Source organism: Rhopalosiphum padi, chromosome 4 (genome assembly GCF_020882245.1).
Source record: "Rhopalosiphum padi isolate XX-2018 chromosome 4, ASM2088224v1, whole genome shotgun sequence".
NCBI classification, from domain to species: domain Eukaryota; kingdom Metazoa; phylum Arthropoda; class Insecta; order Hemiptera; family Aphididae; genus Rhopalosiphum; species Rhopalosiphum padi.
In genome coordinates this window covers 52630007-52657566 of record NC_083600.1, presented here as the reverse complement: position 1 = coordinate 52657566, position 27560 = coordinate 52630007, and the positions used below count along the sequence as shown (strand labels likewise).

Below are 27560 nucleotides of genomic sequence, written 5' to 3'. Positions count from 1 at the left end.
ATTTTTTATAAAAAAAACATAAAATCATTTTTTTTTTAAATATTTAAATATAATTATTATAAAAATTATAAAAATTACAAAAAAAAAAATATAATTATAAATTTTAGTGTGAAACGAATTATTATTTAGCAATGAAATTTGAAAGTACAATAATATATTATACACATAATGTATATATATATATATACACACAAGTACAGCCTATAACACGAACAAATTTCGGGGTGGGGGGGGGGTTTGAACTAAAAAAATACTAAACCAATTTTGACAAAAAAACAACTAAGAATATTTCAAATGAAGGTAAACGGAAACGATAGTTAGATTTAGGTATATTTTCAATAGATAGTTAGCTAATACAGTTATAGTGAGTTATAACTCAGAGAACTGTTTTTTGTGTACAATAATTGAATATAAATTTAAATGTAATACCTCCATCACTTTATTATTAGAACATAATATAGAACAAATTTCCCATTTTTTTAAATGTATTAGTTTTTGTATATTATTATTATTTTGTTTATATTTTTAAAATTATATAATATTATTATTATATTTATCTATTTATAACGAATTAAATAGAATTAATTAATGATGTTTACTTATATTGTTTAGTTGGTATTTTCGAGGTTCATTGTCATTACTCATTATAATATTAATTAATTATAATTAACAATTCTGTTTTTTTTACAACTTTATGTAAATAAATTATTATAATAAATAATTATTTCTAGTGTAACTTGTTTAGTATAATAGTCTTAACTTAAGTATTCATTTTTAAACCAGGGTATAAATTTATGTTCCTTATACATTTCATATCATAATCAAAAAACTACATTAGTCATACCACGTCACACTGAGTTTTTCTTTTTTTTAAATGGTGACTGATTTCATTTTTACCCATGCAAGATGCAGCATATACTGTGTAGTTATTATTAGAATCTATAATCTGATTATATTCCATGAAATAAAATAGGTACAATTGTGAATTTAAATTATAGTTTTATTAGATAAATTCTCATAATATAATAATTAATAAACAATAATTATACAAAGATACATGATTTTGATATAATATATAAAAATAAAATTTACTATAATAATTAATAAGTAATAAGTATTAACAATCGGTAAAAATATTGTTTTAAATATTTTATTATTATTTGATGTTGAACCCTGCTATTGCATTGATTTTGTCAAAAGTATAAATAACAACAAATATGCATATTGTATGATTGATTAATAGTTATAAAAATAATATTATCACATTCAAATATTTAATTATTTCTCAATTCGCGAAGAGCTTGTAAGACATTACCTCTTACACCAATAAACTCGACCAGTTTTTGTACTGTCAATGCAGTAGCAACAAATTGTTCTGCATTTATAAACCATTCACTGTCATTTCTATTTTCAGACTGTGTATAAATAATAACAATAGTTAAAAAATGTTATTTTATTTTAGATTATATAGTAAATTACTCACTTTATTTGACTCTTCTTTATTTAAATTTCCAAGTTCTAATAAAATAGCACCTAAAACATTTTATTTTTATTTTTATTAATATTATATTTAAATAATATTAAATAATAGTAAGTAACTAATACAACTTATTATTATAATAAAAGATTATTTAAAAAAATAATGATACTAGTAAATTATTTTGTGTATTATGTATTAATTATTAACAAAAATGTGTTTATAGGAAAGAAGATATGTGTTAAATTAAAAAGGAAAAATAAAAGTTACTTGTATTTAAAATAATTAATACATTTTTGCATTTCACAATAGTAGCTACAAGAATTATATTTTAATAGTAATAAAAATAATCTATATGACCTATTTTAAGGTTACACTTTAGTTATTTGTTGTTGTAAAAACTTGTCTAATAAACATATTTTAGAAATGTATATAAATTACTTATTTTGGATATGTTATTATGCATTTCTTGGTCTCTAGGTGAATTTTCAATGAGATTATACATAGTTTTACATAATGCGACAAAACGTTCTTCAGACATGGTTGGTAAACAAATTGTAGAATGTTGCCAATTAGTAATACTTCTTAGTGTTTTTAAATCATTTAAGTTTGATTCTAAAATAAATAAACATATTTTAAATACAAATAACACATATATATATAAAATAATATACTAATATAATATGGGACTTGCCACAAATTATACCACTTGAAATGTTAGCATTAAAATATTCAGCAGCATCAGAGGCATATTCAGCTCCACTTTCAGAAATATCTAATTAAAATAATATGGTAACAAATATTGACTAACAGAATAATTATTTGTGACTCTTACTTGGTTCAGTTGCAGACAGTAAATCATTTGAAAGAAGTGGTGATAAATGTAGTAAATAAAGAATTTTTAGCCTTATAGTTACATCAACAGTAGATGTTAAGCCTAATGCTTCTGTTAACTCACGGAAGTTTAAGAACCCATCTTCATTCTTATCCACCAACTAATGAAAAAAAAAAAACCATCTGATATATTGTGATAAATTAGACATTTTTTTAATATAAACATTTTAAATACCTTAAACAGTCGAACTGCCAAATTATTAACACTATTATTTTTAGCTAAGGGGGAAATTTCCATAAACATGGTTTCAAATAGATGAAAGTCAATTCTGTAAGATTCATAAGGTTCCATAGGTGTTTCTGCTTTGAGTGGTTGAACGTGAGTCCTTTTATGCACAGAAACTACTTCTTCTCTAACAAATCTTAGCAAATCCTAAACAAAAAAGGACAAAAATTGAAATATTTCATTTTTAAAATATATTATTCAATAAATTTAAACAATAATAATTATCGTTTTAAAATTAATAAAGTATACAGAAATGAAATATATTGTTTATGATTACCATCAATTCATCTGGTGAAAAATAATTATCTGGGACTAATGACCTGACTATGTTTTTTTCATTTCCATCTTCTAATGATTGAACCACCTTAAGTCTATTCATGACACGAAGATTTTCAATATTTTTACTATTAACAGATCTAAATTTTTGGTATCCATTCTCTATTAATTCTTGAACTGACACACTCTGTAAGAATATATAAATATTTTTTATGTGTATTCATATCTATTTAGTACTATATGTTTACATATTAAATATATAATCAAAAAAACATTTCTTAGCATAATCACAGTTAAATTGCTTAAGTTTAATCAATTATATAATAATTAAATATCTTGTAATTAGTTAAATTGTATATACGTATACAGTATACACATATAAATATCTATATTAGAGTAATAATAAATTTTAGATTCCAAAAGCAATATTTTAAAAAGAATGTTTGCCTAATTTTTACCTTATTTATTTTATCACCATCTTTATATAATTCACTTTGCTCAAATTCTTCATTATAGATTCCTGATAAATAATTGCACAAAGTTTGCATTGCTTCACCATCATCACGACAACAAGCCAATCGTTTTTGATTCATTTCTAAAATAGATAAAGCCACCTAAAAAAATGTTAAAGCATGTCCAAAAATTGTAATTATAATTTCATATTTCATAAAATTTACTTGAAATATGACTTTAGCTCCATCAAAGAAAAACCAATCAACAATGTGAATTGCGCTTTGATATGGCATCACACTATTAACATAAAAATGATTAAATATTAATAAACATAAAATTAATTTAGCTCTCTTAAAATTGTTTTACCTGAGAAATATTGTAAGAAACCAAGATAATGATATCATTTGAATCAAACCAAGTCTAGACAAAATATCATAAATAAATGGTAAATGCTTTGCTATAAGATTATCCATAACTCCTTGGTCAACTAAAGCTCCTACTACTTTGTTGTTATAATAATCTGGTAACATATTTTCACAAATGCAGGCCAACTGCCAAAACGCTTCTTCTTCTGTACAATAAATTAACAACACAGATGCAATGATATTCATGGCCTGGCAGTAACCTAAACAAAAGACATGTATGCTAATAAGATTAAGTTAAATAGTTTTATTTTTAATTTTTTTACCAATTTGAGGATTTTTTGTTGCGTAGGCCGTAAGGACCCTACGCAATGCATTAATACCAATTTCAGATTGGAAAGCTGGATGTTCAGGTAATGATCTATGTAAATCTCGTTCAATTTCATCATGAGATATAGATTTAGTTGTAGAAGCAATATTTACTAATTCATTGTATAGTCCTGGATTTGCCACCATATCATGGTAAGCACCTATAATTAAAAAATAGATAATATTTTGAAACTTGGCAAAAATTTTACTTATATTAACCAACAAAAATCAAAGCTCATAAAAATATCAATTATTCAATTTTGTAATAAAAAATGTATAATTAAATGGCTATGCTTGTACGTTAAATCATTTTTTATACATTTTTTGAAGACATCATAGTACAAAATAAAAATAATAACTCATTTCACAAAAAAGGACACTTTATTTTGGACACGATTCAGCAATTAATAATGATTATAATAGAAAAGATATTTGCAGTCATCATTATGACATATGATGGCACCACATTTTTAAACATACAATTAATAAATAATTAGAATATTGTGTACTCTGTTATACATCATCTATTTATATTAAGGTCTTGTATACAATAAAATGATGAGTTCCAATTTTTTAAATGGTTCAAATTTAATAATAATAAATAGTAGTAATGTTACATACCAGAAAATTTTAGCCAAAGATTTGATCTCAACGACTCTGGTATACCCTCTAAAACCAATTTAACTAATCCTTTTGTTCTATACATCGAAATACTGTCCCCATGCTCTTTGAAGTATATTTCCCATTTAACTTCCTTAGTTCGTTGTTTGATTTTGATAATAGAATTGTCCTGCTCTTTCATTCGAAAAGTAAATCTCAATGGTTGTTTTATTTCGTTATCTGATATTGAATCAACCATTTGCAATTTAGAAATTGATCTTCTATAAATAAATAGCTAGTATTAAACACAATGTATGTTATGTGATATCATAATATCAAGGTTTATATGCTAAATAAATAATTTCTAACTATTTACATTAATCTAAGAAAAATAATAATAAATATAATACAATACAATACTCACGTTTTTAAACTGCCTAAAAAGTCAGATATATTTTTTAAGAAAAATTCTCTTTCTATAATTTGTGAAAATATGAAAAATGGAGGTTTTTTATTATCATTTGTTTGTTTCAAAGTTATTATAATGGCATTATCAAATGACGTATCATTAGGTATAGGTTCTAATTTCTCAACTTGTGATACATCACATAATGGAATAATCACATTCAATGGATCCTTTGTCTGTTAAAATATCTTGTATTAGAATATTATTATTTTAAATATAACCTAAATAATAAATATTCACTTACTTTACTATTAAAACACAAAAAGTTTTGAGATAAGTATACTAGTCCAAACACATGTTTTTTATTGTGTGTATTCAATGTAGCATTAGTAACTCCATCTAGTTTTTCATTTAAGGGTAATCGAAATAGAAGCCGATATGTTTCAGACATTGCTCTTGCATCTAGGTCACGTTTCACAAAAGACTGTCTTTTAGGAACATACTTACTGTAATAAATAAATAAAACAATTTTTTATGTTCGCAAAATATTTAACAAATATTGAATCAATTTACTTGACTTTGAGAAGAAGATTATGATCTTTATTGAACCACACATCATTAATAATTCTAAACAAAAATAAAACAGATTTTGAATGGTTAAATTTATAAAAAAAAATGCTGATTTAAACAAATAAAATAAGTATTAATTTTGTTGTTATACATCAATATTAGCTATTCACCTCTGTGAAGGTATTATTGCGTACAACATAAGACATAAGTTACATAAGAACGACTTAATTACTCATAAATACATATATATTAATACTCATATAATTACAATAATAAATTAAGTAAATTGTTTATTACCCTTTCATTGCTAGATTAACTAATTGCTTCATTAAATCATATGTATCCGATGAATGTAGAAACATAAAAAATTTATACTAAAAAAAAAAAGGCCATTGTTAAATAAATGTAAAATTAAAACTTCATTAAATAAATAAATTAATAAAGTATCATAAATCATATGATATAAACGAGAACAGCATAAGATAAAAATTAATTAAGGTCAAATTTTTTTTCTCAAATTATAAAAGAGTATATAGCTAAGTTAATTCTTATTTTTGTGGGAGGCTGTTATTTGCATTTTGTAATTAAAAATGATTGTTTAAATATTTTACAATGATTTCTGAAAATGCATTGAAGTGGTTTTGGACTCTTAGCCCATCTAGTAATCCTTTTATAATTATTGGGCCTATACACAGGAGTGAATATATTGCTCAGTTAGTAATTGCATATAGTTAGTTTTAAATACTGACTGTCTTAATCCATGTTTTTCAAATAAATCAAAGAGTCATAAGTTATTTATCAGTAGGTTACCTAAGAATAGTCACAAGTAGTGCACTGTAGTAAAAAAAGAAATTGTGGGGATGCATGTCTAACTAGCTTGTTAGCAGGTAGTATGGACACCTGAGGCTATCATTATGTTGCCACTCATTACCTTGTACAGTACAAAGTTTTTATCAAAATACTTCTATATAGAATGATTCTTTTTTTTATTTTGAACTGTAATAACTCATTTAGGCATTTTAAAATTTTTAATTCAATTTTAAAGGGTAGAAATATTTAAATAATGAAATAATGTGATAAGTATGTCCTTAAAGGTTTATGTTACACGTCTAGATAAAAAATAAATATTCTGTACATTTTAGTTGTTTTATGATCAAAAGATTTAATCGCCAAATTTAGATTATGACTAAAAATAACATGTTATACTTACTTCTCTTTTGTCTCTTGTTGTCACTTTAATTGTATCTGTTAACATACCATTATTTTTATCCAAATTGATTACATCGGTCCATCTTACAACTATTTTATCTTCTATTCCCAACAAATATGAATAAAAACATAAATATTCTACAGACAAATAAAGCCAACCTTGACGAGGGATATTCTTTTTCAAATAGCTAAAAGCACAAATTGAAAATTATAAAATCATTGATGAAAAATAAAAATAAATTTTAACATGCCTGCAAGAATAATAACAAACTAAAGTAGTATCACGTGACACATTAAACAGACGATGAAATTTTATAGATGCATCTTTAAATGATTCAGAATTTTCTTCGTCTGGTGTCTCAGATATATTAGTTGCTACTAAGCTTTTAATTTTACAGCAAACAAAATCAGTGACATCATCTTCATTCTCAAATATTTTGAGATCCAAGTTATTTTCCAGCCATTCCCAATCTTTTATAATATCTGATTCAGTTAATGCACAAGCTATTTCTAAGATATAAAATAATAAAAACATTTTAATACTTATAAAAATAATAATTTAGACTATCACATATATACTAATTACATATAATTACTGAGTGTGAGTAAAAGAGGTGGGATAAGGGCTCTATAGAATTGTAGGATAAGTATGACTGACTCTAGTTCATATAGTTGGGAGTAAAAGGCCAGGAAAAATAAGAGAAAAAAACATAATTACTGAGCTTAGAAGTTTAGAACACTGAACAAGTAAACGTGTAGACCATCTTTTCAACACAGAATTTACAAGAATCTTTTTTAATATTTGATAATATTTTAGGGGTTAGGAAAAAGTTTCTTTAATGTTGGGATATTTTTTAAATTTTGAGAAAGTAAATACTAAAATTTATTGTAATTTCAATGTTAAGACCTCTTCAACATTTCTTTTGATCATTTAACTTTTTTTTTTAAATGAATTATGAAAATATTTTTATAATTACCATTAGTCATTTTCTTATAATTATATGTAACTTTTTCTTGAAAAGGTTACTAATAAAAAATGCACAAGTGTATCTTTAATTAACAATAAACAAATAAATAGATAATGAAACATATTTTGTGAATACTATTGTATTTATTTTCATTTTTAAAAAAAGTATAAGGAAAATATTTCAATATATTTTTAGAGAATATTAGCATCATACTTCAACTGTTTTTGAACCTATAATCCCAGATCCTAGTCATAGCCAACTTCAATGTTAAGAAATTTCAGTAGTTACTAAAATAGTATAATATAGTCAATATTTTCAAGCATAAGAAAAAATAGAGATGCTTGGGAGGGGGCAGTTAACCTATTGTGGAAAACTAGTGCCTTATAATAATTTTTTTGGATTTCCCTGCAGTTATACAAACATTAAAAACTTCTTTTTTTTTCAAAAGTTTATGTATTAAAATTACCAAATAACCATACATTATGTAAACAGTGATATTTCTGTCATGTAAAAATTAAAAATATTGAATATTAGATCAATTTTATTAATGCAAGTTTAGTTAATTCCAATTGCATAAATTAATATTATTATTAATTTGTTTATAATCTTAAATGATTTTAGCAATTTTTAAAAGGATAATTAATTTAATATTTTTATTAATTAATATTATAATCTTGTATCTTATATATGTACTCAAACTATAGAAAAGTTATAAAATTGTATTACAGTTCTGGATTGATTGTGATCTAAAGGTGGTATGAGATATATCAATTTTCATTATAGAAATCAAACATGTTTGATTCAGTCAAGTTGATAGCATTTTGTATATTTATGTCAATGGTTTGTTTAGAGCAAGATGGAATCGTCAGTCCTCAGCAATTCCGTTGTAGAATAATTCTCTGATCAACAAAAGGCTCAACTAACTTTGATGCTTTGTTTAGTAATAATTGACAGAAATACCACATTAGCGGATTTTTACAAGTTTATTATAAATAACTGTTATAATGAAGTAGCTGTCAAAAACAATAATACCATAATACACTTCTGATTTTGATGTTTGATGTAAGATCCTGTAAGGACTAGGTTTGGTTTCAAAAAGACTATCAAATGTTCCAACTAATAATGAAGATAATTTATTCCCCTGTCCATGACCGACTCGGTGTTGTAACAGAAAGTATACACTTATTTTTTCATTTTTCCTAAAAACAACAAAATAATCATAACTCATCTCAATCCAATACTAATTCAAGACTGAATATTAAAATGTACATAATTACAATATATTTAAATTTACCAAAGAGCTTTGGGGATTAACACTTCCTTGGGGTTCACCCACATTTTAACAATATAAGATTACTTCGTCTAAATGATACACAATTTTACATCTTTTCGGTTGACCGGTGATCCTGTATGAAATATCAATAACCAAGAGATAAATAAAATATCGATTAAATTCGAGAACTAATGTACAAAAACAAGATTTAAGAATAACTGAATAACGATAGTAGCGTAATGAACTAATGTCTAATAACCAATAAACCAAAAAAACAAATAACAACACGAAATTGTTTTCATCGAACGATAATGAAAGATCGATTTGATCACATTATAGCAATTTGTATTGAACCACGATTTACAACAATTGATTGAAGGCTGAACTGTAACTATGTACGGCTGAAGCGATAATCGAAACTCGTAAGATGATAAGCTGATAACAGTTTGTCAACAAAATATTTTGGTGGCACGGTCAGCTGCCAGAAGTTACAAGTGAATCTTTGGTGGCTTTACTGAAGTAAGTAACGTTTTTACTTTTTTCAGTTAATTGTTTTTAAATCATTTTAGTTTTAATAAAATTGAATTATTTTTATAAATAATAATATTATAATTCATTTATTAAATATGGTTGTACATTGTAGACGCTATAGATTGAATGTCACACTAGTTTACAATACCATGCATCACAATTAAATATATACTAAATGAATCAAAACCACGAGAAGATAAATTATTTTGTCATCGTCATTCATCAAAATTATTATTTTTGTGCATTGCTGAAATATTTAGTATTTTGTATAGGTACTAATGTACTATCATATTATACAAAAAATATAAATATACAATTAATGGCATTAATTCATGACATTACACAATTTTTAAAAATTGTTGTTAAATCATGCCGCTAATGGACTTAATTATTTTGATCGGAAATTTAAAATTTAAATGACGTGGAAGCAACCAATAACCATTATTAGTGGCATTAGCATTCGTTTATTTTGGTACTAAAGCTATGTCGGTGATAATTTAAAAAACATAAAATTAAATTGTATTAATATATTATAGCACCATGACAAAATATAGATATATTTTGTCATGTATAGCACGGTCTTTGAAAATCTAATCTAATTTATTCTGTGCTATAGTCTCAATTTTTATCTTAAAGTCAAAAGCGAAAATAAAAATCCTTTTAAACTTAACTTAAGAGTTAAGACCATGTTGTTTATATCTGTGGGTTTTAACCTATTATCAAATTTTGTTATCATATTTAACACCACCATAAATGATAAAATATTAAAATCTAATAATTATTAAATTGATATTATATAGAATAGTGAATACCTATATTGACGCGTGTATTATGTGAATTATTCATCTATGTATATAGTATATATTTATTACATTATGGTGTAGGTATTTCAGGTTATTTACCATTACTAAATGACTTAACTATTTACCAACGTCAATATGTATACTCTGTTAGAGTAAATTCACTTAAAAAAAAAAAAAACATTAAGAAATTTTAATTGGTTTAAAATTGTGGTAAATACTTGAGTTTTTTGTTCATATATATTATATATAATTTAGCGAAGTCATGTCAGATTCCGAAGTAGAGTTTGAAAGTGCTGATGAAGGCAGTAAAGATGAAGATGGATGGGAAATTGAAAGTGATTTTGATCTACCAGATGTTAAGCCTGTGTCTTTAGAACATAAGCCAACTGAAACAAAGTTGTCTACTTTACCCAATGTATCTGATAATGCGGACACAAAACATTCTGGGCTAAATGATGCATCCAATGCAGTGTCAACGGTACAGTCTAAATTGGATAAATTAGTTGTAAACAATGACAACAGCTCAAATTCTGGATCCCAAGTTTCTGAAATTGAACAAAATGAAATCAAACAAACTAGTACACAAACAAGTGTAAGTGAAAAAATATTAATTTATTATTATTACTAAATTATAAATTAATACATCTATTAACAAATAATTTATCCAAGTTTGATTGATTGTTTATTATTGTTTTTATACAAAGATATTTTTTTTTTAAAAAAAATAGGCTATTTAATAATCTATTTGATAGATTTTGTGACCAAAGATTTTTGTTTAGGGTTGGGGTGGTTGGTCCAGTGGTTGGAGTGTTAATTCACTTTTATCAACGGCAAGCATATTAACAAACCAAGTTTCTCAAGGTTTAACTAATGTTATTGGAGCACCAGCACCTGAACAGTTAGCATCAGTAGATAAAGATGAAGAAATAAAAGATTTAAAGGAAACAAATGTGAATGGTAATAATTTTTGTAAATATTTTTATTTTTTATTGTATGATATTATGTTTTAGATGAAATAACTGAAAAACCATCGGAATCAATATTAGACGCCAATTATTTTTTGAGTAATGTTAGTCAAATTACAAAAATTGTTGAAACTACTGGTAGTAAAATTATCAGTGGAGGTCTTGATACATTAGAAACAGTGGGCAAGAAAACATTAGAAGTGTTACAAGATGGTGATCCTGGTTTGCGAAAAAAAAGAGCTATGTTTTTTCAAAATACTGAAAAAATTAATTTGTCACAGGTACCTATTTGAATTTATTAAAATATATATTTAATGCTAAGATTTTAGTTTATATAAGAAATATTTATACCAAAAAATCTATAACTCGATAGGTTTCAGTAAGTTAGTTAAATAAAATAAACCTATATATTATATTTATATTTTGCAATGCTTCTTTCTATTAAATCTTTTATTATTATAAAAAAAAAAGTAATATTGTTTGGTGTTATACTTAAATAATGCTATATTTTAATAAATGGATTATTTGATTTTATATCTTCTGAAATATACTTTGTACCATAAAGCAATTGTATATTGTATTATATTTTATTGATTTTTTCTCAGTAAATGCTTGCAAAAGTTTTTTAAACTAAATTAGTTTTGGTTATTTTATGATTTTTATTCTGACTCGTACAAGAGTAACCTCAGGTAGGCTTCCACATACAGCAATAGCAATGGGTGTAGCCAACATTTACCAAATACCATACTCTAAGGAGCATCATTTTATTGTTCCAACAAGGTGACAACTGCCTAACTTGCATTTTGCTAAGATTAACACAGTAAAGCAATTTTTTAGGTGTAGTCAATTATTGACAGTGGCAGCTAACGAGAACCAATTTAATTGAGAAGTGTAGTCTAACTATACCAGACAAAAATCAGTTGCTGCCTGAGGTTACTTTTACATGAGACAGAATATTTAGTTTTATTTAATTTTTTCAAGAACTTAATTTAAAATAGTTATATAGTAGTTTATAGTTGTGTGTACCTAGTGAGCAAAACAAGAAAAGTAAATAATAATTACTGTAATTAGTTGTCAGTAGCCTATTTAGGATTTTATCATAGTGGAGAGGGTTATATAAAATGTTTTTTATAATATTTATTTTTTGTATGCATTTTTTTTAATATATAAAAGATCCCCTATATTCTTGTTAATCTCTATATATATGCTGATATAGTGTTTTTAATTGCTAATTTTTAGGTATTACAAGAAGCTAAAGAAAAATCTGAAGTTGAATTCAAACAAAATAATCAAGTTGAAATAAAAAAAGGATATGCATATTTGTTAGATAGTTTTCAAGGTAATAAATGATGCATTTATTATCATTATTCAATATATTGTATACTATATCACTATCTATTTTAATGATTGAACATTTTTATTTATTTTTTTAACCCTAATAAATGTTATAAATATCAACAGCTGATAAAATAACTTGGATATTTTTTCAGGATTAATTCATTTAGAGAGTCTTGAATTGTTATCGAAACAATGTCAAATGAAACTTCAAACTGTTTTGTTATCATACTCAGGAACTCAGTTAACCGAGATTCAATATAAATTGGATCAAATAAAAGATTTGTGTTATTTTGATTTTGATGATGATGAAAAAATAATGACCACAGAAGAGTTTAAAAATTCATTAATTGCTTGTATTAATCAAATAAGTACTGATGTAAAAACTGAGAAGATCCTAAAAGTAAGTTTATACAATTTAATAAATAATACATTAATAAATGAAATATTTTGTGTTAGGTTAGTGATTTAATTGAAGAAAAATCAAACAAAGAGTTTGATAGTGAGGATAGTATTCATAATGAAGCTATTTCAGCATTAGCCGAATTAACTGCAGCCGCAATGGAATTATTCTATAAATTAGGGGAAATGATGATGATTGATTCACAAAATCAGCTAGTCACTGTAAAAGCTGAAAAACTTTCTCTGTATGATGTTTTTTCATGACAATTTATTACCTTCAAATTGTAATAAATTATTTTTTTTAGCCTAAATGAATCTGTATGTTGTCGAATTCGATTTATTGCTAATAAATATGCAAGTTTGTTGACAAAATATGATGCTGATGGTACTTCTAATAATATTAGTGATGTATATCTTGAGGTAATTGAATTACTTTATACTTAATTTAAAGCTAAATGTATAATATTATTTTTGTATTTTTTTTCAGTCGTCCAATAGTAGTTCATACATTCAAGATGCTGCACAATTGCTGATACCTATTTTACAACTATCTGTTATTTGATAAACGATAAACTAAATATTATTTGTTTTTATTTTTGTATTATACCTAAATTAATATTATACTAAGTTATTGCAATATTAAATAATTGTATTTTATATTTTCATAGATTGGATATTTAATGTTAGGATATTAAAGATACTTGATACTTGTATAAAATTTATCACAATATAAGATACTACAGTTGTATCTTTGATACTGCCTAACCCTGTCAACAATCACTTGCAATAGTAATAGCATAGAACCACTTTATTTAAATTTATGTTTTAAGTCTGTACCGACTGTACCTTATATTATATAAATTATTAATAAGCAGTGTCGCACATATTTCATACACTATTTAATTACGCTTATTCTACTGAACGGTGCACACATAAATTAAACAATTCTAATACTAGGAGGCATCACAGACTTCAATGTGTCCATCCCATCCACCTAAAAATTATATTGCGTGCTGATTTTTTCGAGTAGGCAAGGCATTATTAATATTTTCAAGTATTTGAATTTTGAATTAGTGATTGTTTCTGCCAATATATGTATATGGCATACATACATAATCATTAAATATAAATTACAAAATGTAATCGGCTATTGGATTTTGGCATTTTGCAAATACATTAATCACACCCTCAGAGTTAATTGTAATATTACGATGAGCGTATAATAAAACCAGCCCATTCAACTAATCTTCCGATATCCTTGATCATAACCACATTCGTATCCATTGTAGTTTGCAGAGATGAAAAATTAGATTCTACTGATACAGTGGTCGCTGGTAATGTTACAAGCATAATCTACTGTAGTTTCAAGTATATTTAACAAAAATATTGATACCAAAAAGGAGTCATAGTCACAACATTTCAAAGCATTAATGGGACTAATAGGAGTCATAACCATAAGTAATTGATTTTTGTTGAGCCAATACTCATTCCAATGGATTAATTCTAAAGTTATGTTTTTTCAAATATAATATATTTATTTATTATCTCGGGTAGATTCAAAAATGTCGATACTAATCCACCAAATTAATTAACCACGTTTGAAATCTTCATTTCTATGTCTTGTCAATAAAAAAATCTTTTGTCATAACTATATGTTTGTTAGGACTAGGTACATAAAGATTATACACTGATATTGAAGATTCGTCAAATCTTGATACCAAATCATTTAATAATTCACTAAAAAAATAAAAAAAAATAACAATTTTGTAACCATTTTCAGTTTTCAGGTGTTTCAATTTGAGAATTTTAACTATTTTTCATTGAACTTGTTTATCTTAGCATGTCTAGTCCCCCCCCCCCCCCCGAAAGGAGTGCTCACCACAACACTGAAACCGCCTCTGACCGGCGTAAAATATAGGCAAAATAGGTACACTACTGCATTGTTCAATATCATATATTATTATATTATTTTATATAGGACGTAGGTAATATATTATAATATGTGAAATTTGATATTGTTAATTGCAACAGAATGTATAAAACAAAATAAAATAATTCAAAAATACTATTATATAATCATTTATGGCTATGAATAAACTATTAGGCATTAGCTATATATTATATATTTTATAATTTATTAGAATTAAAGTAGACGTATTTACATAGATTATTGCTTGTTTAGAGTAACTTGTATTTAAGTTAAGTTCATTCAAGTTAGAATTTTTTAAGACAATATTTTAATAACTCGATGATCAAGCTTTAGTAGAATTATAGTCAATTCCAAGTGTACCTCGTCATTGGACAGGTGATTGTAATGAATTAGTTAAATTAAAATTTTTATAATTCGTGATTTCTATATACGCATTGGAGTCTCAATTTGTATTTAAAACGACGTCACAAATATCGTATTTTATCGGCAGCCAAAAACAGACATTCTAAAATTTACCTGTGTGACAGAATCTGGGGGGGGGGGGTCATGGCCGCTTGCCACCCCCCTTGGATCCACGCTTCACTGGAAATTAATTTCGGGAGGGGTTTTAAGCTAAAAAATTGCGTTCTAATTTTATTATAATATTGTATAGGTTATTTTACTACCACATAATATAAGTATATATAGTTGAACCCCCAAGCCCCCCCTAGGTACGGCCTTGGACGTCATCAACAACAATCGATAGACATAAATTTTTATACAAAGTGATTGATATGCTGCACATAACCTTACATGCATGTGTTCAAGTGTAAAAATATATGGAAAACTGGAAAAGGCTATGCAAATATTGGTATGATTATAATAAAAATAAAATAATATTTGATAAAAATTATAATATACCATTAAAAGTTATCGTATTTTTATTATAGTTTTTAAAACTGATTTTATCCTGATATATTTCTGTACAACTGTACCAATAACGTACCAACACTAATAACTAATAAGTATTGGTATATTTTACATCGTCATATTACTTGTGATTTATTTAAACAGTTAAACTATATAGGCAGTGGTGTATTGGAGGGTATACGGCCGTATAGCCCCGTATACCTGTTAGAATTTTCAAAAATGAATAAAATGCACTAAAAATACTACAAAAATGACCTTAAAGCATAAAATTCCCTAAAAATAAAAAAAAAAACTGTACTATTAAATTCTATATTTGATGAATTCAATTTCTGTAAAGACGAGTCTCGAATAAAATGGTTAGATAAAAAGATGAAATCACGATTAGTGCACAAATCACTAAGTTATTGGTAGTTAGTAACCACTGTAATTTCTTAGATTGTACTATTTTTTTAAAGTTAATCTTTGGTCAAAGTGATAGGTATTGATAATTAGAATAAAGATTCAATATTATAGGTATATCATTGACACCTAAGATCTAGAAGGCGTATACCCACGAATATTTTTATCAATACATCACTGTATATAGGTAACCATAAATATTAACCATATCTATCATGTAAAAACATTAGGTTATAACAATATTCTAATAATTTATGTAATCTAATAATATTGAGACATTTCTCAATATTAAATTACAATATTTAGTCGTTTGTTTTTGTGTTTAGTCTATCTAACTATCTGTACAATATTATGTTCTAATATAATGTTTTCATATTAACTATAAATACATATAAAAGCATGAATGTTGATTAATAAAGAAGAAAAATAATAAATAATAAATTTTCTAAAATAAAAATTATCATGGAATTTAATTATACCTATAAACAATATTGACTATTTTAAATATTAAAAAGCTGAATAATTTTATGTTTTATCCGTAATTTACTAGCATAGCAACAACAGCTAAAAATATTTTTATTTTTTTATTATTATTGTATGACAATCTAATAAATCTTCAAGTTAAGATATTTAAAATGATGTTTGGCTCATTTACAAAACCTTTTTTCAAAACAATTAAACAATCAAATACATGGTTTACAACCTTTAGGAGCATTTCTCAAAAAAATAATTGTGAGACTTCTAAAGTAAGTTTTATTTGATTCAATATTAATAATAGTATATCTCAAAAGCTGTGTTGTACGTAGTACGCCACATAATGTACGAACAATTTCCGTACTTCAGAACTTAGAATACTGTTAGTACAACCGTACGTAATAAACTGCCTATAGATTTTGGAACGCCATACGAAATAAATTTGAGTTTTTTCTATACAAAAATTATTATTTGTACAACCTACAAAATAGACCCCCTTATGTGATGAAGTATTTTAAATATGATAAAACTAGAAATACTACCCACACATATATTGATAAATAAATAAATATATTTTGAAATTTCTATATGTTTCATTATTTTATAAGTAAAATATTTTTATAATTGTTCAATATTATATTAATTGTAGTATAAATAATTATCATAAATCTATATGATATTTAATATAACACTATAATTTAGTAGGTAAGTACGCTTTTTTAGCTTAACATAATCTACCTTATAGTATCTTCTGATCCCGGGCGTCTACAAACTCAATAAAAATCTAGACAACCACCACTAAAAGCGTCATTAGGCTACCATACTTACATAACTTGTATTGTTTGTTTTTACTTGAATCGCCGCTATAATAGACCAATAATTTACTTTGTGGATAATCCTAGTAATTTTTTATATAACTTATTAAGTTACACGTTTATAACTGTAATTGTAATGTAACATTTGTATAAGTATATCAAATACCTACACGAGTGTTATTATAACCTTAAATTTTGTTTTTAATTTTTAGAAGTCTAAAAGTTACAAAATCGTAATGGTAAGGCATGGAGAGAGTGATTGGAATAAAAAAAATTTATTCTGTGGTTGGTATGATGCCAATCTGAGTTGTAAAGGTAAATACGAATTTTTTTTTTAATATTATTATTATCTAAATATTTACGTGAAACATAATGAAGACAATTTAAATTTTTTTAATGTTAAATACATAAGGTCTTGTACACAATAAATAAAACTCCGACACCCTTAATATAATATAATTGTATCATGCGATTTATTATTATTTTTAAAATCCGATAAACATTATTTAATATTATGATTATCTATAAAAAAATTTAAATAAAAAAAATATTGTAACATAAAATGTAACACATTTAAATGTAAATAAATACTTCTACAATAATGAACCGTTTTAATCGTTTTTTAAACTCTATAATTGGACGACTTGACAGTACTGGTTCGAATCTTACTAATTCTTACCTTAGATGTATATACTTTACACTATATTGCTATATGTAGTATATACAAAATTAAATATAACTCACTATAGTTACAATTTAGAAAGCTCTGATCCAAATTATTGCAAAAATATTTATTTACATTTAAATGTTACAATATTTTTTTATCAGGGATTTATATATTATTACTACAGTAAGTTAAATTAATATTTAATTTAGTACATACCTAAGACATTAATTAGTGAGATTTGAACCAGTACTGCCAAGTCGTACTATTGACGGGTTCAGTGGCGTATTTAGGAATTTTAGGATAAGGGCAACACATATTTTGCAGCCTCCCCCCTAGTAAAAAAAACTAAAAAACTTCTACGCTGTTAATACCATAGAACACCATGTTATATAATTACTATAGTATTCTATGTCTCTATGGCACACATTTGTTGTGAAAAATATTAATGATTGACGTCACTACGTCAGTACTCAGTATGTAAAGTACGAAATAAAAATTTGCCGCTCTGGGCAACGGGACCCAAAGCTCCTACCTAAATACGCCCCTGGACGGGTTTAAAAAACGATTAAAAGGGTTCAGAAGCGTTGATAAATTATATTGTATACATATTTATTTTAGTGTCAAAATAATACAAGTTAACGTTTAAAAATTTAATTATTAAGTCTATTTATTATTATTTTAGTTAATGTATATATAAATATAATGCGATAGCTGACTATATGTACAATGTACTATATAGTACTATAGTAGGTACATACTACACGTATGATGTAAGTAGTTAACAGCTATAAAAGCTCTAAATCAGCTTAAATTTTTATTAAATTCATCTTCATCGTAAACATTTAAAATAGTCATTATTAAGTATTAACTGATGTTGTATATTATTTTATCATAATTCTACAATATTTTATTGGTTTTTTAAGGTGTAGAAGAAGCTATTTCGGCCGGGGAAACGCTAAAACAACGTTGTTACCAGTTTGATGTTGCCTATACTTCTGTCTTGAAAAGAGCCCAAGATACTCTGAGTGTCATTCTAAACCAATTATGTCAGACAAACATTCCGGTACACACGACATGGCGACTGAATGAGCGGCATTATGGAGGTCTGACCGGCCTCAACAAGTCCGAAACTGCAGAAAAGTACGGCGAAGACCAGGTATATAACGTATTGTACTGCATTATTAATTATTATGATTTTCGTTATTATTACAATAAATGTAATTGTTGTTGTTTTTTTACTGGACTATACGATAGGAAGAAATAAATTATAATAATAAATTGTCGAAGTACCTTCAATGTCTCTTCTGCCTGTTTTAATTTATTTTATTTTTTTGTTTGTCATGTTATCCTTATCACTTAAGCTTATTGTTCTTTATTGTAACAGATGGCTAAATATAGAATTTTGTTAACAAAAAAAAATAAAAAAAATAATAATAATAAATTCGTTCGTTGCAGGTCAAAATTTGGAGGCGCAGCTTCGATGTCCCACCCCCGCCAATGGAGATTAATCACCCTCACTACGATCACATAAAAAAAAACCCATGTTATGCAGAATGTCCAATCAAGTGTGAATTCCCAACACATGAATCTCTAAAAATGACTGTACTCAGAACACTGCCGTACTGGGATTGCGTCATCGTCCCTCAAATAAAAAAAAATAAAAGAATTATAATAGCAGCTCATGGAAATAGTCTCAGAGGCATAATTAAATATTTAGATAGTGAGTGGTGGTAATATTTTTTGTATCGATGTTGACGATTCGATTGAGTGACTTGTTTTTTTTCATCTCTGCGACGACTTATATACGTAGCACTATTATGCCTCGTGTACCGATATTATACACCTACACAATTACGAAAATTCGAAGTTTTAAATGTTATAATTATGCATTTTTTGACAAATTTAGATTTTAGTCATTTTTTTTAAAAAAAAAAGCATTTTATTATTTTTATAGCGTTTAAAACTAAACACTAAAATCTTGTTTTTAATTTTAAGATTTTAAATTAAAAAATTAACTTTGGAATATGCTAATTAGGTTTTTATCTATATATCTAATGGAATATTATTTATTAATTAAAAATTTTTGAAAGGATCCATACGACAAAAAATCGAGATTGTGGTATATTAAATGAGAATAATAATTTCTTCAGATTAAAAGTCAACGTAAAAGACCTGAAATTTTGCATCCGTGCAAAATATTTTTTGATTAAAAACTTGTTTAAAATAAATAATAATAATTGCATTTTATAAGCTCATTATTTTGAATTTTTAGTACATAAAAATACTGCGTTTTTTTATTTAGGGAAATATATTCCCAACCCAATCTCATATTAAAAATAATAATTCTCTTCATTTTTGACTTAATTATTTAAATGATTTTATTAATACATTTTCGTATTTACCTTTAGAATTTGAACTCAGGCTGGTATCAGTTGTGGTAGTGGTGGCTATCCTTAAACATATAGGTACAGCGAAACATAAGAAGTAACCGCCCACCCTCAATAATATTCATCCATATAACACCCCATATACTGAATAGTTTATTTAACATGTTAAAAAAATAGTTACTATTATACTATTAAAATATTCCATAGTAATATTCTGTATTATTCGCGTGCACAAATTACCTAGACAACCCACCGCACCCAGTACCCACCTTTATTTAAAGAAAAGGTGTAACAGTCGCTACACTTCTACTATACAATAATAGCCGTCACTATAAGTTGTGGTATAATTACCAACTATAGAACACATTTTTCTATTCCGATAAGTCATTTCCAAAAACTAATAACACGATTTTTGATTATTGGCTTATAATAGAATCCACAAAGAAACATAAATAAGTAATTAAGAAAAACGATATATATTTTTTAGATATCACAGACGAAGGAATTATGGGATTGAACTTACCAACAGGCATACCCTTCGAATATACGCTAGATGAGAATTTAAAACCCCTGGTTTCCATGAAGTTTTTGGGTGACGACGAAACCGTAAAAAAAGCGATGGATGCCGTAGCTTCTCAAGGCAAAGCTAAATGAACGCTTACCTGTATTTAAATGAACGCTATAACTAAACGTTTTAACGTTGTGGTTAAAATGTATACAACTTAATTTTTTTTTCTAAAATGAGGGATAAAAAATGTAATACAAACATAAAAAACTTTCTCACAATTTGCCCTTAATGGAATTAAAATAAATATGTGTAAAAATATGTATTAGTTAAATATTTTGTTGTATGCATATTATAATATAATTTATTGTTCCTATAAATTATATCGTTCGCCGCAAAATACATTATATTTCAATTTCATATATAATAAATAATTATTGTTTGATAATGCAAAAAAGAAATGATAATTTTGTTTATTTTCTACCCTTAAATATAGCTATTTTATACATAAATCAAATATTATAATATATTGATTATTCGATCCAACAATAGTACAAATATAAGTACAATTTATACAATTTTTAATTAATAATAAAAAAAAGATAATGTACCTATTTTTTTTTTAAATTTAATCCATTAAGCAAGAAACTTTTGAATTACAATATCTCCATTTTCAGTGGTGGGATGTCTAAGCTGTGCCTCCAAAGTTTGACCTGCGACGAACGAACATAATATGATATTATCATAATTTATTTTTTATCGGCATTCCTATGCGACGTACCATTGTACGCAATGATAATAATTGATAAATACCTACGGATATGATAGCAGAACGTGTAAGAGTAACGTAAAAAAATGTCATTACCGGTGAAAACTGATGTTCCATATAAAATGTATAAAAAGTAGCTAGCAGTGATCATGCGACAGAGATGGCGGACAACGCAGGCCCGCTAGTGATGACTGTGAGATAGCAACTTATTCGTGGCGAAAGCCATGTGGGGTAACTAGTGGCGGATTAACCTTCTCGGCGCCCATAGGCACGCTCAGTGTTTACCACCCCCCTTTTAGCCCTTTTCTAACCTCAGTTAGAAAATTGTCATCCAAATAATCTTTATACAGCATCTGTAAATGTTCCGCTTTCTTCAAAATTATATCCACTTCAAAATTGTTCAAATGCTGTAAAAAATCGAATCTTTCAGCCACTTCAGTATAAGCCAGTTGCCTTTTCTTCAGTTCAACTTGAATGCAATCCAGTATTGGGTAATATACATTTATACGTAAGTTATCTTTTCCGTTTTGCGGTTTCGTTTCATTCTTTCGTGTTTCACCCGGTAAAAGTGACCTATAGTTTTGGCCCGCTTCATATCAATATTATACAGTTTCCGATGACAAGCGATGCTGGTATACGCGACATCAGCGGCGACCGGATATACAGACTATACATATTTGTTTAATTGTGGAGTGGGATCGAAGTTATAAAAATCTTTAATGGCTTCCTTCTATCACTATGATAGATTATCTGATTATATTATACTTGGTTACTCTCGGTTATTATACGGATCAACGGATCTGACTCCATATACAAATTATTAAAGTAGGTATTTCAAGGTGTTCCACCTGACTACGTATTCAACGTACGTAATCAATATAGGTACATTATTATTCAGTCCATCTTATAGCTAAAAACAATATTTATATGAGTATATGACTACTGCAGAAGTGCATGCGAACGGCACTCAACATTTTCTCATTTTTTTTAAACTGTAAATTATATTTCCTCTATTATATAGGCTCCGTCCGCCGTCGAGGCTTCTCAACTATTATGACTTGTCATTTGTCAGGGCGGTGAAACGAATTATAGCAATGAATATAAATCAATTTCGTACTTACCAGGCACGGATCCAGAGCAACGATCTGGGGAGGAGGGGGCAACAATATTTTACAACACAAATACAATTTTAATATAATATAGGTTAGGTTAATCAATGTAATAAATTATTGGTTATATTTAATATATAAAGCGACAATGTGAAAAAATGTCTAGATTTCGTTGATTTTTATTTAAAATTACAATAATGGAATCACTGATCATCATGAACTAACATCACAGTACCTACTTAACCTACTATCTTAGTTTGTGCACCCCAAAATGATACGTATAGGTATTATAAAGGTATATTATATTATCAGACATAGGTATATTATCGTATACGAGTATATGATTTGATATATAGTAATATTAAGATATGTAGAATTATAAAAAAAAATTGAGAAAAAATATTTCTAGGGGGCTTGCCCTCCCCTCCTGGATCCGTCCCTGGTACTTGCATATTATTTTATTTGCATAACATTATGTCGACGACTTCACCGTTGTTGCCATCAAAATTAAGTATTATAAACCATTAACCAATGTATAATGAACGCGTGTATATATACTCAATAAAACGCATTAATTCAAAACTAGCCTAAAAAATGTCAATCGTAAATGTGATTCCATCAATAGCCTATTTATAATTTATGCGATAAATAAATAAATACAACAAATACTTGTACAAATAGATCAATAGCTCTAATTAATCAATAATACCTATTTTTTCACGTGTTTCTATAGTGAATATATTTTTAAAAGTGACTCGATATCCAATTCATCTATAATCGTGGCTACGGCAGTTATCAGTAAAATAGAGCTATTTTCCATATTTTGATTTCATTTTATTATTTCGTCTCGAATAGTTGGACAGTTTATACATAATTATATTTATACTCATAAGTCAAAGTAGTGTTTAAAATGTTATTGGAGTAGTCGACGTAACACGTAGATACAATATTGTAGTACAGATTCATTTATTAATTTATTTTATTGGTATACAATATGTAAATATATATTATTGTTTTTAACTGTAAAAGGCAGCTCAACGTCAGGATGAGTATATTAGTGCATATAGGTAAAACTTAAAATTTACAATAGGAAATCATAATATCTCATATATATATGCTACTAAACCTAGAAACAATGACAATCATTGTATGCAAAATAATTCTGTGTACTTAAAATTTAGACTTCATCAATCAAAACTATGTCATACTATTGTCTATTGTGATATATTTTCCAATTGCGTTAAAATATATGCAAAGAAGTTTATAATTTTATGCCTTTAGATGTGTATTTTAAATGTGCGGAGCACTACTCATCTGATTAAATATTATAGGTATGCTGTAGAATATTGCCAGTTTTTTTTTTTAAATATCATCTTTTTATTTTTACATGACAAAATATCCGAACGATTATTAAGATACGCAGCTTATAGAGCGTAATCTGTGAAATAGATTCCACATTTAAACACATCAAGATACAACAAAATATCTGCGGATGCTGCAAGCTAGCCATTTTCAAGGAGTTTAGTATAGGCAATTTTAATACTACTTTAAATGTGGCTCTATGACAATTCCAACAATGGTGGTAGTGTAGAGATTAAACTTTTATTGTAACTGAAATAAATGATATAATTCATTTATTATTATTTATTGGTCTATTATTAATTACAAGTCCTGTGTTAGGTTAATCATAAACATTGAACTGTCAACATGTATACATTTTAAGTGATCGTAAATAATAAATTTACATTTTTTTTTGGCAACCGTTGGTTTTTTTGAAAGCCCAAAGTGATGTACTCATGTAGATTATAACATGATTATTTTTTAATCAATGTCTCTACCGATCATCAATAATTAGCTTGAACCAGCATAATTAAGCATAATTCAGACTCCCAGAGCCTTATTTTACTAATATTTTTCAATATTTATAATTGAATAATAATCTAACTATAATATTATAAATAATTGTGCTCTTAATAATTTAAGGTTTTTTGTTAAAGTGGTATAAACTATAATATTAACAGTTTTCTACTAAAACAATTTTAATCCTCTTCCACCCCCCAAGAATATTCTAATTAATATGCCACCGACCTGAACAAAGTCAAAGTGCCTAAGTGAGTTAGATTTTACTATTACCGTATAAAGGAAACCTAGTCATTTTATAATTGCCTACAAAATAGAATGTCGTATATTATATTGGCAATGGCATAATAACAAAAAATTACAAGGCCTGCAATAAAAATAAACCAGCAGACTTCAATTTAATATGAATTTATATAAATCCTATTCCCTCAAAAAATATATTTAATTTAGAAAAAAAATAAAAATCAAATATTAATTATAATTTTAGGTTTTATGCATTATATTATAATACATTAATATAGTATCATTAGGAGGTACATATTAAATTGTAAAATATTTTTAAAATAACTTCTTTCTGGATATTGTAAACACAAATACATCAATCAATTACTTAAAATTCAGTTTATGAGCTGTAGTCACACACTCATATTAATCTCAAGATTTTATTTATACCTTGATACTACTACAAAATCTCTAGAATTATTGTGGAAGCCAAAAATTTGGATTATTAAAGTTACATTAATTATTTAATTTAAAACAAAAAAATAATCATAATAATAACTATTTTTCAATATATTTTTAATGTATTGGGGTCTCTTGTAAACTCGTGGGCCCGTAGCCTTTTGCGCATCGTGCCACTCAGTTATTACGCCTTTGTGCACGGCAAGTTGAGCAAACTCATACAATCCATTAAGATTCGAGGAATACCATATTTTCTGCTCTTGAAATAATGTGATATAATTATGCCATTAATATTAATGCCATTCCAGATAAATAACATAAAATAGTATAGTAGGGCTCGGTATCCTAATGTTCATGTCCACAGAATAAATAAATTATAAAATTTAATTTATTTTCTATTCTATAATCAATTGAAATTGAATTTTCATTTAATATGAGATTATGTATATCATATGTAGTAAATAATAATATAGCTTGCAGTTATACACTTTAGTACAGTATCACGTCAAAACCGCAAATGTTCAAATAGCCAAAGTATATTATTTTAAAATTATTATTATTATATGTGTTAAGTGATACACCAGTGTTTAGTCATATATAAAATAAAATAATTTACAATATTTTTTTTCGTACATTGTTTTTGAATTTCTAAAATTCTTAATGCAGTATCTTGATATATATTTTTTTTTTTATTGGGTTTTACTTTTATTTCTGTGTTAGTCTGTTCTTGTTTGAACCCTTCTAAGTTTTCAGTGTTGGGTGACACAATCCTAGTAATTGATTAAAACTACTATAATAAAAAAAAATAATATATATATATATTGGATAAACCAGCTATATAACTGATTATGATTATCTGTATCTTTAAAACATATAAGTAACACGATAACTAGAGATAAATAAAATAATATACTTTAGCTGTTTTGAACATTGGCTATTATGTATTTTAGCTATTTTTCTGTTGTTATTTTGACATTTGCGGTTATGACGGTGGTCGGTGAATACAGCATAATATAGAAACTGTACAACACTATTTTAAGATTTGTGGACATAATTTTGTTGTAATTACATATAATATAAGAGCAGGCCTTAGCGAATCTCGAATTTGGATAGTCACCTAAAAATGAATAATACTAGATTGAGTTCATGTTAATAATATCTTACAGTCATGTCAAGTCTAGTTGACAGGATTTGGTTTAAATCTTAAATTCTTAAATGTTCTGATAACTGTATTATCTGTAATATCTTAAATCTGTTTGTAACAAATGCAATTTATTGATTGCCTGTATCAATTAAATTAGTCAATGAACACACATTATCTAAAATAAAGTGAGCTTAAGTGATCCACCAGTCTATATTTAGTAATTTATTATGATGACTAATGATTAAAGTACCTAATTATTTGTTTTTCTTATTTCTTACACAATAGGAATTTTTTAATTTGGTTAAAATTAATGTTGGCAATAAAAATAATAATAATAAATTATAAGCACTTGATAATAAATTATTAATATAAGTATAACTGATAAAAATTGAGTGTTAATCAGTGCATAGGCAGACATTATTTAGCCCCCCAAGTATTTCAATAGATCCCAAAAATTGAAGATAATATGTTATACTTGTGTATACAAAGGGGGTACGGGGTTACTTTACATTGGATTATTATAGCCCCTCCCCTAAAAATTCATTCAAATGTCCACCTATGAATCAATGTTAACACATACACACGTTAAAAAATTATGAATTTAGTCATCAGATACACATTTAAAATGTTGAAAAAATATTTTTCATAACATACAATAATTAGAATTCCAGTCATAAATTAGACACTAATCAAATTTAAAAAAAAAGTAATTTTTATGTTTTTAATTCTTTAATTTCAATAATCACTATTTAAATCCAACCAACATAAATAATTATTTACACATATTTATAA

At 26.2% G+C, this 27560-nt stretch overlaps 3 protein-coding genes across 6 annotated transcripts; 2 read left to right on the top strand and 1 right to left on the bottom strand.

Annotated features, from left to right (window-relative positions):
• Positions 1 to 979: 979 nt before the first annotated feature.
• Positions 980 to 9492, bottom strand: LOC132929083 (TBC1 domain family member 9-like). 2 transcript variants are annotated; one of them, XM_060994165.1, is made up of 20 exons: positions 9105 to 9492; positions 8843 to 9009; positions 7094 to 7352; positions 6844 to 7030; positions 5931 to 6007; positions 5637 to 5690; positions 5368 to 5569; positions 5082 to 5299; positions 4679 to 4938; positions 4015 to 4218; positions 3693 to 3951; positions 3551 to 3623; positions 3332 to 3487; positions 2875 to 3060; positions 2547 to 2744; positions 2313 to 2472; positions 2172 to 2252; positions 1919 to 2092; positions 1484 to 1533; positions 980 to 1415 (listed from the first exon to the last, which is right to left on the bottom strand). In XM_060994165.1, the coding sequence occupies exons 1-20, from the start codon at positions 9146 to 9148 to the stop codon at positions 1275 to 1277; spliced, it is 3150 nt and encodes a 1049-aa protein (XP_060850148.1). In that variant the 5' UTR covers positions 9149 to 9492; the 3' UTR covers positions 980 to 1274. The 2 variants fall into 2 exon arrangements, with proteins under 2 accessions (XP_060850148.1, XP_060850149.1); XM_060994166.1 differs by having other exon boundaries at positions 2184 to 2252.
• Positions 9493 to 9516: 24 nt separating this feature from the next.
• LOC132929084 (protein FAM114A2) lies at positions 9517 to 13784 on the top strand. Of its 3 annotated transcripts, none has more exons than XM_060994169.1 (9): positions 9517 to 9602; positions 10673 to 11009; positions 11197 to 11374; positions 11428 to 11663; positions 12622 to 12721; positions 12873 to 13120; positions 13177 to 13364; positions 13425 to 13539; positions 13607 to 13784. In XM_060994169.1, exons 2-9 carry the CDS (start codon positions 10680 to 10682, stop codon positions 13679 to 13681), a joined length of 1470 nt encoding a protein of 489 aa, XP_060850152.1. In that variant the 5' UTR covers positions 9517 to 9602; positions 10673 to 10679; the 3' UTR covers positions 13682 to 13784. The 3 variants fall into 3 exon arrangements, with proteins under 3 accessions (XP_060850152.1, XP_060850150.1, XP_060850151.1); XM_060994167.1 differs by lacking the exon at positions 9517 to 9602 and adding an exon at positions 10350 to 10494; XM_060994168.1 differs by lacking the exon at positions 9517 to 9602 and having other exon boundaries at positions 10412 to 11009.
• A 3211-nt stretch (positions 13785 to 16995) lies between these two features.
• On the top strand, positions 16996 to 21367 carry LOC132929675 (phosphoglycerate mutase 2-like). Its single transcript, XM_060995187.1, has 5 exons — positions 16996 to 17103; positions 17859 to 17961; positions 19237 to 19469; positions 19769 to 20033; positions 21188 to 21367. The coding sequence occupies exons 1-5, from the start codon at positions 16996 to 16998 to the stop codon at positions 21352 to 21354; spliced, it is 876 nt and encodes a 291-aa protein (XP_060851170.1). The 3' UTR covers positions 21355 to 21367.
• Positions 21368 to 27560: the final 6193 nt, after the last annotated feature.

Excerpts from the sequence above, each read along its gene's own strand:
- LOC132929083 (XM_060994165.1), bottom strand. The coding sequence starts at position 9,148 with ATGTGGGTGAACCCCAAGGAAGTGTTAATCCCCAAAGCTCTTTG. Across the intron at positions 2,473-2,546 it reads TGGCAGTTCGACTGTTTAAG|TTGGTGGATAAGAATGAAGA; the intron begins GTATTTAAAATG and ends TTTTTTCATTAG. Across the intron at positions 1,416-1,483 it reads ATAAAGAAGAGTCAAATAAA|TCTGAAAATAGAAATGACAG; the intron begins GTGAGTAATTTA and ends ATTTATACACAG.
- LOC132929084 (XM_060994167.1), top strand. The coding sequence starts at position 10,463 with ATGTATATAGTATATATTTATTACATTATGGT. Across the intron at positions 11,010-11,196 it reads AAACTAGTACACAAACAAGT|GGTTGGGGTGGTTGGTCCAG; the intron begins GTAAGTGAAAAA and ends ATTTTTGTTTAG. Across the intron at positions 12,722-12,872 it reads TTTGTTAGATAGTTTTCAAG|GATTAATTCATTTAGAGAGT; the intron begins GTAATAAATGAT and ends ATATTTTTTCAG.
- LOC132929675 (XM_060995187.1), top strand. The coding sequence starts at position 16,996 with ATGTTTGGCTCATTTACAAAACCTTTTTTCAAAACAATTAAACAATCA. Across the intron at positions 17,104-17,858 it reads ATAATTGTGAGACTTCTAAA|AAGTCTAAAAGTTACAAAAT; the intron begins GTAAGTTTTATT and ends TTTAATTTTTAG. Across the intron at positions 17,962-19,236 it reads TGCCAATCTGAGTTGTAAAG|GTGTAGAAGAAGCTATTTCG; the intron begins GTAAATACGAAT and ends TGGTTTTTTAAG.